The sequence below is a fragment of the Mus musculus genome, chromosome Y (genome assembly GCF_000001635.26).
Source record: "Mus musculus strain C57BL/6J chromosome Y, GRCm38.p6 C57BL/6J".
Taxonomy (NCBI): domain Eukaryota; kingdom Metazoa; phylum Chordata; class Mammalia; order Rodentia; family Muridae; genus Mus; species Mus musculus.
The window spans coordinates 30,088,407-30,102,443 of record NC_000087.7 but is presented as its reverse complement, the minus strand read 5'-3'; the positions used below and the strand labels follow the sequence as shown (position 1 = coordinate 30,102,443).

The window sequence follows — 14,037 nt, the reverse complement described above, 5'->3', positions numbered from 1 at the left end:
GTGGTACAATAGATGTTTAACTTTCATAACTATTGGGTAGTGTTTTGATTTTTCTACGTTTGACTGATTGAATAAAGGGGATTATTCCTCCAGCCCATAGTGACAGGCATGATTTAGAGAAGTCAGGAATAGTGGTCCTCAATCTTCAAAATGTTGTGAATCTTTAATATACAGCTCCACAACAATAATGTTACTTCATTGCAACTTCATAAATATAATTTTGCTATAGTCATTAATTGTAAAGTATATATCTTATAAACAAGATATATGATATGTGACACTTGTGAAAGAGTTGTTTGAACACTCAGAGGAGTCACATTCCATGGTTTGAAAACCACTAATTTGGACATAATGGGGATACTGCTGCCAATGTAGACTGTTTATCCAGTGTTCCTGGTCAGAAGTCTCCGTACTTTGAAGGCAATGGGTTTTCCCAGAACAGGCTTCTCCTGAGTCCCCAAACTTCTGTCAACACCTGTTCACCTTGGTGATGATCACTGATGTATCAAATGACCATACTTAGTAAATTAGAGTAATACCGTTTTCTTTTCCACCCTAGAAAGTGGGGATTCTAAAAATATGTCTACTAGCTAAAAGCAGTGATGGTGCTCTTCCTAGGGTTCCTTACATAGTGTCCTCCTTGGATGTTCCTCTCTGATCTATACTCACCATCTATCCTGCTTCCTCTCATGAACAGCACACATGATAACACTCAACACATCTGATCTTCAGCCAGCAGAAATATACTAATTATATTTCCCATATGGCCCAGTTGCTCATGATTCTGAGGTATAATCATACATGTTGTATTGCCAAACAAAATGACACTAATTGTCTAGTATATACTGAAGCATATTTTGTATGACCCTTTTCAGGAGTCTGTATATTCAAAGATGAACACACCATCAGCAAATGAGTGAATTCTTGTGAGATGATGTCATCACAGAGGAATCCAATGGGCTAGAAAGAGAAAAGAGGGAACCAAACTCCCTTTCATAATTAATCCTTTTCTATAACAGCATTATTAAATTATTTTTATATGTAGGTCATATCCCTCCTGACCCATTCAATTTCTTCCAAATATATTCACACCTGGGGATTAATCTTCAGAAAATTATTTTGGGAAACACATGTGATTATTTCAACATCTATAGTAGTGTGGGGGCATTATTCTCCCTACGTCAAGTACACTTAAGATCTTTAGATACCTCCTTCCCTGTGATAGCCTTGCAGCTCACTGAGTGACATGTGCATTTGATGATAAATGATACACAAACATTGAAGCACCTTACCATATCCTGTCACCCATATCATGTTCAACATAGCAAGAACCACACGTGAGTAGAAAAATACAAATACATTTTATAGTGTCTTGAAGCTAAAATCCCCAATTTAATCAAAATATTATTTGGACTCTCTTAGTTTATACCAGTGTTTTTTTAAGTGTACAAGTCGCAGGCCTTTTCTGTGACCCTTTGCACAGGTTTATAGTGTCCTTTTACCATCTTCATCCTCCCCACTATCCTCCATTGCTATCAAATCTCCCCCCTGCTGCTGCGCTTACTCTTCCAAAATACCTCCTATTTTTTAATATCCCTTATGAAATTTATATTTTCACAATTGTCATTTTGAGTTTTACTTGTCTAACCTAATATATAGTATTTTACCGTTCCATCCATTTTTTTTTGAAAACAAAGCCCTGCACTAATACACATAGATGAGAAATATATTTCTCTCTCTCTCTCTCTCTCTCTCTCTCTCTCTCTCTCTCTCTCTCTCTCTCTCTCTCTCTCTCTCTCTTTCTGCCTCTCATTTTTAAGGCATTCATCCAGTAGTTGACATCTAAATTCATTCCATAGCATGTATGTTTCATACGGTGAGGCAATCAATATTGATGAATTGATGATATGGATATGTAGTGGTCCTTCTTAGATTTTTTTTGTGAACTTAAATCATCCTGGGAAGATAGAATCTCAGATAATGATCACCCATCACATTGGCCTGTGGCCACACCTTAAGGAATGATTTTTTTTTTGATGACTGTTGTTGAAGGATCTAGCTCTTTATGGATAGTATCATATCATATGAAGATGATGTACAGGGTGTGGTGGGGACCGTGGAAGGTACTGAAAAGGATTTTTTTTTGAAGAACTGAAGATCTATGTGGCATGGACAATTAAAGTGTCCTCTAATTTGTAAGTAAATTTTATACGTACCTGTGTCCAGTATTCTGTCTACACATATTTCAAAAGTAAAATTACCTCATCTATTTCATCCTGTTTTACTGCATTTAAACTATGAAATTCCTTATAATCAGAAGTGCTGGTAAATTTTAAAAACCTTTAAAATATGACTGGGAGATATCAGGTTTGTTTTAATTTTATCACAACTTAGTAAGCATGCCCAAGATCTATGTTGTCCTCTTACTTTCCAAAGAATCCATAATTCATGATTGCCATTGGTTTCAATACATGTCATTTAAACCTGTCAAATTCCAGCTATATTTGCATAAAAATAGTCCTCCTCTAACTGTGGGTTTTCATAAAGTGAAAATTGGTGTGCTATCCAGTGTGCTGCCTCAAAGAGTCAGGCAATATTTATGATAAGAAGCACAGCTTAAAGATAACCAAGGGAAAGGTTGGAACGTGAAAAATAACCACCATGGATGTTGTCAAGTCAGAAACCGAAGACTTTCTCAGAACGAAAATAAAAACAAAAATGAAACAAAACAAAACACAAACCAAACAAATAAATAAAAATCCAACAACCAAACAATAAAAACAATGCAAGGGTGAAATTCTTTGGCAGAATATTACTCAGATCATCAGGCCTTTCAGTTGGGATTTCATTTATTATTTCTAGGAGGCCATATGAAAAGGTAAAGTCGAGATGCTGAACGTTTATGAGTGTAACTAGGGAAGGAACCAGCCTGATGTTCTATGATGTAAGCTGAACTAGGGTGATGTCACAGAGCACTGGCTGAAGGTTGTGCATCTATTCCACTTGGAGGCTCTAGAATCCATTGAAGGTGAGTTCACTATCTTCACAGTGGTGTGTCAAAGCAAGGTCATTTTTTTTCCCACAGGCTTTTGGTGCCTGGTCTGTATCAGGAGATAGAATCTGAATCAGGAGATAGATAAAATCTAGGATATTTTTCTATGGGTAAGTACATTTATGAAGTAGTTTGGACCCTCATAGCTACAGAAAGCTAAAAATTTTCTCTCTTACAGTGAGTTGCTGTACATTCTACTTTCCCCATGTTTATTAGCAAGGGAAATGATTGGTCTAGGTTAGTTTATGTCCTGAATTTATTATCCTTGCTAACAATATCTAGATCACAATTCCACTAAAATGCCAAAGCTCCTCTTTGTCCATGTGTACGTTAGAAAATATTAGTGCTAAATGGCTGATATTGCCTCAACTTGTTGAGATGTTTTTGAGTTCAGTGATGCAATGGCTTCATCAAATAATTCCGAAGCTGGGTCAGGAGAAACAATAAAGAAGGACAGTGGTGTGCTGTGTCCCTGGGAAGATATTTGTGAATACAAGGACTTAGCTCAGAGCTTACAAGTACAAGAGAGTCATGGTGACCCCTCTGGCCCTTTTTTTTTCTCTTCTTCTTGATCATTGGGGGTAATAGTCATAGCACAACCTAAATTGACATAGAAATTCAAGGAGAGGATACTCATCAGAGGCAAATTAACTCAGGGCTGAAGAAATAAATGTTGATCTGAGTATGTTATTCTGAGCTCTAGAGAATTACTTGTTAATTACACTATTTTTATTGCCTTGTTTCCCTTGTTTCTTTGTTTCTTTGTTTGTTTGTTTGCTTGCTTGGTTAATTTTATTTGAGTTTCTGTATGTTTAGATTTGGCTGTCAGGAAACTCACTGTGTAGACCAGACTAGCCTTTATCTCACTAAGGTCTGCCTCACTCTGCCTCTTGAGTACTATGATTAAAGTTATGGGTCACCACCACTTCCTATTAACTTCTCCATTTGATTGTTTGTTTTATTATTTTTTTGTTTGTATTTCTGTTTTGTTTGTTTTTCGTTTGATTTTCGTTTGTTTTCTTTTACTTGTTGTTGTTGTTGTTGTTGAGACAGGGTTCCTCTCTATAGCACTGGCTGCCCTGGAACTCACTTTGTAGACCAGTCTGGTCTCTAATTTAGAAATCTGCCTGTCCTTGACTTCTGAGTTCTGGGATTAAATGTGTGTACCACCATGGCTGACTTATTAACTTCTTATTTTTATAAAATTAATTTTAGGAGCTCAAAACTGTTTAGCATAGTCTTCTTCACCTTCTCAGAAGTTCTCTTAGAGAAGAGTCTTGGTCCAGCATTCACTCCCAACCCATATCCATTGACCATCAGGAATTCATATATATGACAGAGGCAACAGCATTGTGTCTGGTTTAAACAGGCAAGATCTTCAGTCCCAGGCAATGGGCAAGTATGATATTTGAAGAGAATGGAAGCCACAAGACAGTGTGATCTAGCACAACAGGTCTACAGCCAGGTAGAAGACAACACCTCTGAAGAGTCTGAGCATGATATCACTCAAGAAGAAGAGTAGGAGGAAGCCTTCTTCCCAGGCCCTGGGGAATATTGTTGGCTGCAGAATTTCTCACGGGTGGAAGGAAGGTAATGAGCCTGTCACCCATTGGAAGGCCATCATTCTAGGGCAACTGCCAACAAACCCTTCTCTTTATTTGGTGAAGTACGACGGAATTGACAGTGTCTACGGACAGGAGCTCCACAGCGATGAGAGGATTTTAAATATTAAGGTCTTGCCTCACAAAGTAGTTTTTCCTCAGGTGAGGGATGTCCACCTCGCCAGAGCCCTGGTTGGCAGAAAGGTACAACACAAATTTGAGGGGAAAGATGGCTCTGAGGACAACTGGAGTGGGATGGTGCTAGCCCAGGTGCCATTCTTACAGGACTATTTTTACATTTCCTACAAGAATGATCCGGTCCTCTACGTTTATCAGCTCCTGGATGACTACAAGGAAGGTAACCTCCACATCATTCCAGAGACCCCTCTGGCTGAGGCGAGATCAGGTGATGACAATGACTTCTTAATAGGTACCTGGGTGCAGTACACCAGAGATGATGGATCCAAAAAGTTTGGAAAGGTTGTTTACAAAGATCTAGCCAATCCTACCGTGTACTTTATCAAATTTCTTGGTGACCTACATATCTATGTCTATACTCTGGTGTCAAATATCACTTAAATTGAAAAAAATCACAAAGTACAGAAATGTAAACTTATAGGATTGAAAAAAAATGTTTGTTTTCCTGTGTTGGGTACCTATGGGTCTTTGACAACCTCAGTATCTTTGTCAATAAAATTTGTTTTGTTCTAAAAATTAGTACGTGTGACATGACATGCTTTTAGTGAACACTTTGTTGGAAGAGATGGACTATGGTGGAAAGAACATCAAAGGAAGATGAAAGTTGCAACTCAGGCTGTGAACAGTGCATACATCTAATATCACACAGGCTAAAATGGACAGGACTTAGCTTCTGTGGTCTGCATAGTGAGCAAGGAATTGGAGATATGACTTAGAGGAGCAGGGATGGCAGCAAAAGATGGATTTTTAGGAAGAAGGGGAGAAAGACAGGACATAGATAGAATCTCTGGTATGAAGTCTGAGGGAGAAACAACAAGTTGGGGAAAGAGTGATAGGAAAAAGGAATGTGGACTTGTTACACAAAGTGCAACCCAGAAAACTGATCCAAAGAGACTCAGAAATCAGACAAAATAAGGTTTCATTTGAATAATGAAACCAAATGAAACTTGTCTCTCATTTAAGATTTATTATCTTTATTTATATGGGTGGGAATAGGGCATGAGCTTGAGAGTATAGGTGACCACAGAGACATGAATTGTCAGATCCCATGGAGCTGGCATTAAAGCTGATTGTTAACCATTGGATATGAATTCAAGAAAACAAATCCTGTTTTTTTGCGATACAAAAATGCTCTTGACAACATGGTCATCTCTCTATTCTCATTAAGATATCTTTTTAAAGAGTCTTGCCCAACACCCGCAAGGGTCCACACGGGACTCCCCACGGGACCCTAAGACCTCTGGTGAGTGGATCACAGTGCCTGCCCCAATCCAATCGCGCGGAACTTGAGACTGCGGTACATAGGGAAGCAGGCTACCCGGGCCTGATCTGGGGCACAAGTCCCTTCCGCTCAACTCGTGACTCGAGCCCCGGGCTACCTTGACAGCAGAGTCTTGCCCAACACCCGCAAGGGTCCACACAGGACTCCCCACGGGACCCTAAGACCTCTGGTGAGTGGATCACAGTGCCTGCCCCAATCCAATCGCGCGGAACTCGAGACTGAGGTACATAGGGAAGCAGGCTACCCGGGCCTGATCTGGGGCACAAGTCCCTTCCGCTCGACTCGAGACTCGAGCCCCGGGCTACCTTGACAGCAGAGTCTTGCCCAACACCCGCAAGGGTCCACACGGGACTCCCCACGGGACCCTAAGACCTCTGGTGAGTGGATCACAGTGCCTGCCCCAATCCAATCTCGCGGAACTTGAGACTGCGGTACATAGGGAAGCAGGCTACCCGGGCCTGATCTGGGGCACAAGTCCCTTCCACTCCACTCGAGCCCCGGCTACCTTGCCAGCTGAGTCGCCTGACACCCGCAAGGGCCCACACAGGATTCCACACGTGATCCTAAGACCTCTAGTGAGTGGAACACAACTTCTGCCAGGAGTCTGGTTCGAACACCAGATATCTGGGTACCTGCCTTGCAAGAAGATAGCTTGCCTGCAGAGAATACTCTGCCCACTGAAACTAAGGAGAGTGCTACCCTCCAGGTCTGCTCATAGAGGCTAACAGAGTCACCTGAAGAACAAGCTCTTAACAGTGACAACTAAAACAGCTAGCTTCAGAGATTACCAGATGGCGAAAGGCAAACGTAAGAATCCTACTAACAGAAATCAAGACCACTCACCATCATCAGAACGCAGCACTCCCACCCCACCTAGTCCTGGGCACCGCAACACAACCGAAAATCTAGACCCAGATTTAAAAACATTTCTCATGATGATGATAGAGGACATCAAGAAGGACTTTCATAAGTCACTTAAAGATTTACAGGAGAGCACTGCTAAAGAGTTACAGGCTCTTAAAGAAAAGCAGGAAAACACAACCAAACAGGTGATGGAAATGAACAAAACCATACTAGAACTAAAAGGGGAAGTAGACACAATAAAGAAAACCCAAAGCGAGGCAACGCTGGAGATAGAAACCCTAGGAAAGAGATCTGGAACCATAGATGCGAGCATCAGCAACAGAATACAAGAAATGGAAGAGAGAATCTCAGGTGCAGAAGATTCCATAGAGAACATCGACACAACAGTCAAAGAAAATACAAAATGCAAAAGGATCCTAACTCAAAACATCCAGGTAATCCAGGACACAATGAGAAGACCAAACCTACGGATAATAGGAATTGATGAGAATGAAGATTTTCAACTTAAAGGGCCAGCTAATATCTTCAACAAAATAATAGAAGAAAACTTCCCAAACATAAAAAAAGAGATGCCCATGATCATACAAGAAGCATACAGAACTCCAAATAGACTGGACCAGAAAAGAAATTCCTCCCGACACATAATAATCAGAACAACAAATGCACTAAATAAAGATAGAATATTAAAAGCAGTAAGGGAGAAAGGTCAAGTAACATATAAAGGAAGGCCTATCAGAATTACACCAGACTTTTCACCAGAGACTATGAAAGCCAGAAGAGCCTGGACAGATGTTATACAGACACTAAGAGAACACAAATGCCAGCCCAGGCTACTATACCCGGCCAAACTCTCAATTACCATAGATGGAGAAACCAAAGTATTCCACGACAAAACCAAGTTCACACAATATCTTTCCACGAATCCAGCCCTTCAAAGGATAATAACAGAAAAGAAGCAATACAAGGACGGAAATCACGCCCTAGAACAACCAAGAAAGTAATCATTCAACAAACCAAAAAGAAGACAGCCACAAGAACAGAATGCCAACTCTAACAACAAAAATAAAAGGGAGCAACAATTACTTTTCCTTAATATCTCTTAATATCAATGGACTCAATTCCCCAATAAAAAGACATAGACTAACAGACTGGCTATACAAACAGGACCCAACATTCTGCTGCTTACAGGAAACCCATCTCAGGGAAAAAGACAGACACTACCTCAGAGTGAAAGGCTGGAAAACAATTTTCCAAGCAAATGGACTGAAGAAACAAGCTGGAGTAGCCATTTTAATATCGGATAAAATCGACTTCCAACCCAAAGTTATCAAAAAAGACAAGGAGGGACACTTCATACTTATCAAAGGTAAAATCCTCCAAGAGGAACTCTCAATTCTGAATATCTACGCACCAAATGCAAGGGCAGCCACATTCATTAGAGACACTTTAGTAAAGCTCAAAGCATACATTGCACCTCACACAATAATAGTGGGAGACTTCAACACACCACTTTCTTCAAAGGACAGATCGTGGAAACAGAAACTAAACAGGGACACAGTGAAACTAACAGAAGTTATGAAACAAATGGACCTGACAGATATCTACAGAACATTTTATCCTAAAACAAAAGGATATACCTTCTTCTCAGCACCTCACGGGACCTTCTCAAAAATTGACCATATAATTGGTCACAAAACAGGCCTCAATAGATACAAAAATATTGAAATTGTCCCATGTATCCTATCAGACCACCATGGCCTAAGACTGATCTTCAATAACAACATAAATAATGGAAAGCCAACATTCACGTGGAAACTGAATAACACTCTTCTCAATGATACCTTGGTCAAGGAAGGAATAAAGAAAGAAATTAAAGACTTTTTAGAGTTTAATGAAAATGAAGCCACAACGTACCCAAACCTATGGGACACAATGAAAGCATTTCTAAGAGGGAAACTCATAGCGCTGAGTGCCTCCAAGAAGAAACGGGAGACAGCACATACTAGCAGCTTGACAACACATCTAAAAGCCCTAGAAAAAAAGGAAGCAAATTCACCCAAGAGGAGTAGACGGCAGGAAATAATCAAACTCAGGGGTGAAATCAACCAAGTGGAAACAAGAAGAACTATTCAAAGAATTAACCAAACGAGGAGTTGGTTCTTTGAGAAAATCAACAAGATAGATAAACCCTTAGCTAGACTCACTAAAGGGCACAGGGACAAAATCCTAATTAACAAAATCAGAAATGAAAAGGGAGACATAACAACAGATCCTGAAGAAATCCAAAACACCATCAGATCCTTCTACAAAAGGCTATACTCAACAAAACTGGAAAACCTGGACGAAATGGACAAATTTCTGGACAGATACCAGGTACCAAAGTTGAATCAGGATCAAGTTGACCATCTAAACAGTCCCATATCACCTAAAGAAATAGAAGCAGTTATTAATAGTCTCCCAACCAAAAAAAGCCCAGGACCAGATGGGTTTAGTGCAGAGTTCTATCAGACCTTCAAAGAAGATCTAATTCCAATTCTGCACAAACTATTTCACAAAATAGAAGTAGAAGGTACTCTACCCAACTCATTTTATGAAGCCACTATTACTCTGATACCTAAACCACAGAAAGATCCAACAAAGATAGAGAACTTCAGACCAATTTCTCTTATGAATATCGATGCAAAAATCCTCAATAAAATTCTCGCTAACCGAATCCAAGAACACATTAAAGCAATCATCCATCCTGACCAAGTAGGTTTTATTCCAGGGATGCAGGGATGGTTTAATATACGAAAATCCATCAATGTAATCCATTATATAAACAAACTCAAAGACAAAAACCACATGATCATCTCGTTAGATGCAGAAAAAGCATTTGACAAGATCCAACACCCATTCATGATAAAAGTTTTGGAAAGATCAGGAATTCAAGGCCCATACCTAAACATGATAAAAGCAATCTACAGCAAACCAGTAGCCAACATCAAAGTAAATGGAGAGAAGCTGGAAGCAATCCCACTAAAATCAGGGACTAGACAAGGCTGCCCACTTTCTCCCTACCTTTTCAACATAGTACTTGAAGTATCAGCCAGAGCAATTCGACAACAAAAGGAGATAAAGGGGATACAAATTGGAAAAGAGGAAGTCAAAATATCACTTTTTGCAGATGATATGATAGTATATATAAGTGACCCTAAAAATTCTACCAGAGAACTCCTAAACCTGATAAACAGCTTCGGTGAAGTAGCTGGATATAAAATAAACTCAAACAAGTCAATGGCCTTTCTCTATACAAAGAATAAACAGGCTGAGAAAGAAATTAGGGAAACAACACCCTTCTCAATAGTCACAAATAATATAAAATATCTTGGCGTGACTCTAACTAAGGAGGTGAAAGATCTGTATGATAAAAACTTCAAATCTCTGAAGAAAGAAATTAAAGAAGATCTCAGAAGATGGAAAGATCTCCCATGCTCATGGATTGGCAGGATCAACATTGTAAAAATGGCTATCTTGCCAAAAGCAATCTACAGATTCAATGCAATCCCCATCAAAATTCCAACTCAATTCTTCAACGAATTGGAAGGAGCAATTTGCAAATTTGTCTGGAATAACAAAAAACCTAGGATAGCAAAAAGTCTTCTCAAGGATAAAAGAACTTCTGGCGGAATCACCATGCCAGACCTAAAGCTTTACTACAGAGCAATTGTGATAAAAACTGCATGGTACTGGTATAGAGACAGACAAGTAGACCAATGGAATAGAATTGAAGATCCAGAAATGAACCCACACACCTATGGTCACTTGATCTTCGACAAGGGAGCTAAAACCATCCAGTGGAAGAAAGACAGCATTTTCAACAATTGGTGCTGGCACAACTGGTTGTTATCGTGTAGAAGAATGCGAATCGATCCATACTTATCTCCTTGTACTAAGGTCAAATCTAAGTGGATCAAGGAACTTCACATAAAACCAGAGACACTGAAACTTATAGAGGAGAAAGTGGGGAAAAGCCTTGAAGATATGGGCACAGGGGAAAAATTCCTGAACAGAACAGCAATGGCTTGTGCTGTAAGATCGAGAATCGACAAATGGGACCTAATGAAACTCCAAAGTTTCTGCAAGGCAAAAGACACCGTCAATAAGACAAAAAGACCACCAACAGATTGGGAAAGGATCTTTACCTATCCTAAATCAGATAGGGGACTAATATCCAACATATATAAAGAACTCAAGAAGGTGGACTTCAGAAAATCAAATAACCCCATTAAAAAATGGGGCTCAGAACTGAACAAAGAATTCTCACCTGAGGAATACCGAATGACAGAGAAGCACTTGAAAAAATGTTCAACATCCTTAATCATCAGGGAAATGCAAATCAAAACAACCCTGAGATTCCACCTCACACCAGTCAGAATGGCTAAGATCAAAAATTCAGGTGACAGCAGATGCTGGCGAGGATGTGGAGAAAGAGGAACACTCCTCCATTGTTGGTGGGAGTGCAGGCTTGTACAACCACTCTGGAAATCAGTCTGGCGGTTCCTCAGAAAACTGGACATAGTACTACCGGAGGATCCAGCAATACCTCTCCTGGGCATATATCCAGAAGATGCCCCAACAGGTAAGAAGGACACATGCTCCACTATGTTCATAGCAGCCTTATTTATAATAGCCAGAAGCTGGAAAGAACCTAGATGCCCCTCAACAGAGGAATGGATACAGAAAATGTGGTACATCTACACAATGGAGTACTACTCAGCTATTAAAAAGAATGAATTTATGAAATTCCTAGCCAAATGGATGGACCTGGAAGGCATCATCCTGAGTGAGGTAACACATTCACAAAGAAACTCACACAATATGTATTCACTGATAAGTGGATATTAGCCCCAAACCTAGGATACCCAAGATATAAGATATAATTTGCTAAACACATGAAACTCAAGGAGAATGAAGACTGAAGTGTGGACACTATGCCCCTCCTTAGATTTGGGAACAAAACACCCATGGAAGGAGTTACAGAGACGGAGTTTGGAGCTGAGATGAAAGGATGGACCATGTAGAGACTGCCATAGCCAGGGATCCACCCCATAATCAGCATCCAAACGCTGACACCATTGCATACACTAGCAAGATTTTATTGAAAGGACGCAGATGTAGCTGTCTCTTGTGAGACTATGCCGGGGCCCAGCAAACACAGAAGTGGATGCTCACAGTCAGCTAATGGATGGATCATAGGGCTCCCAATGGAGGAGCTAGAGAAAGTAGCCAAGGAGCTAAAGGGATCTGCAACCCTATAGGTGGAACAACATTATGAGCTAACCAGTACCCCGGAGCTCTTGACTCTAGCTGCATATATATCAAAAGATGGCCTAGTCGGCCATCACTGGAAAGAGAGGCCCATTGGACTTGCAAACTTTATATGCCCCAGTACAGGGGAATACCAGGGCCAAAAAGGGGGAGTGGGTGGGCAGGGGAGTGGGGGTGGGTGGATATGGGGGACTTTTGGTATAGCATTGGAAATGTAAATGAGTTAAATACCTAATAAAAAATGGAAAAAAAAAAGAAAAAAAAAGATATCTTTTTAAGAAATCCAATATTAACATGCAGAAAAGAGACCAGGAAGAAGTTAAGAAAGATTAAATTGATGGTTACCTTTAAATACAATAAAGGACACAAAAAGGAGTAGAGGACACTGAGGAATAAATGAATTCTAAGATGAAGTTCTCAAAATGTGAAGCAGGAGACACAGGAAGAATAGAAATTTTCTGCAAATAGTTTAAATTGGGCATATCCACATTAGGTTCTTTGGTTTCTTAACAAATAGCCAGCCGATCAGGTCAAAGAGTAATTTAAAAGAGAAAATGAGTATACTGTGAGATAATATATAGTGGGGCTTGGATCCTGAGTGCTTTCCCTGAGCACTCCTTGCCTGTGATGAATCCTGTGATCCTTTGGAGGTCTCTGTTGAGTGCCCCAGATGACCATCAAAAAAGTTCCCCATGGCCTGTTCCCTGGCTCTCCTCCAAACATCTGACTCCCAACATACCTATGTACCATTTAAGCCTGTGTATTCCCTGGAAATTCCAGACTTAAATTTATGTGTTACCTCATTCTCATAAAACAGTGAAGATGTAATTGTGGGCCACAAATGATCACACGTTCAAATGTGTTAGTTTTCCAGGTGATGGGCTGTTTAGAATGAATTAGGAGTTGTTTTATTATTAAAGGTGAGTTGTCACAGAGCCTTGAAATATCAAAAACCCATCAGGCTCTCTCTCTCTCTCTCTCTCTCTCTCTCTCTCTCTCTCTCTCTCTCTCTCTCTCTCTCCCTCTTTCATTACTCTCTGCCATCTCCATCATAAGTTGTTCGCTCTCAACTACTGCTCTACATGTTTTGCCTCTGTGTTGCCATGGTGTCTACCATGATATCCTGGACTTGCCCTCTGGAACTCTAATAACACAATTAAATGTTTCCTCTTATAATTTGGTTTGGTCATGATGTCTCTCACAGCAATAGAACAGTAACCAAGACATACATACTCCTGTTTATTTTTTGAAACATTCTTTATTTCTTTCATTAAAGTTACCTTTTGTCCATTGAACAGTTTTAAGAATAGTGTTAATGGGCCCAAATAAATAGTGCCAATAGGTGTGGCACTCTCAGGAGGTGTGAAATAGGTTCATGAGGTGTGACATTGGTGGAGTAGTTGGGACACTGATGGATATGTGTTTTTGTTGAGTTGGTGTGATCTTGTTGGAAGAAATGTAACAATGTGGTGGTAGGCTTGGAGTTCTGCTGTCCTTAAGCAATCCCCAGTTTGACACAGTCTCCATCTGCTTCCTGTATATCAAGACCTAAAACTCATCTCCTTCTCCAGCACTTTGTCTGTCTGAAGGCTACCATGTTTCCAGCCATGACAATAATGGAGTAAACCTCTGAAAAGAAGTTACAAAGTGTTCAAGATTTACTATGATCCTGGTGACACTTCATGGCAATAAAACCCATACTAATACTCACATAAACACTCAAAAACATA

General features: G+C 40.0%; 1 protein-coding gene across 1 annotated transcript; it reads left to right on the top strand.

Annotated features, from left to right (window-relative positions):
• The first annotated feature begins 3,014 nt into the window (after positions 1-3,014).
• Gm29317 (predicted gene 29317) lies at positions 3,015-5,367 on the top strand. Its single transcript, NM_001373925.1, has 2 exons — positions 3,015-3,162; positions 4,268-5,367. Exon 2 carries the CDS (start codon positions 4,549-4,551, stop codon positions 5,230-5,232), a length of 684 nt encoding a protein of 227 aa, NP_001360854.1. The 5' UTR covers positions 3,015-3,162; positions 4,268-4,548; the 3' UTR covers positions 5,233-5,367.
• The last annotated feature ends 8,670 nt before the right edge of the window (positions 5,368-14,037 follow it).

Bases quoted from the DNA above. Each gene is read 5' to 3' on its own strand.
- Gm29317 (NM_001373925.1), top strand. From the start codon at position 4,549: ATGATATCACTCAAGAAGAAGAGTAGGAGGAAGCCTTCTTCCCAGGCC.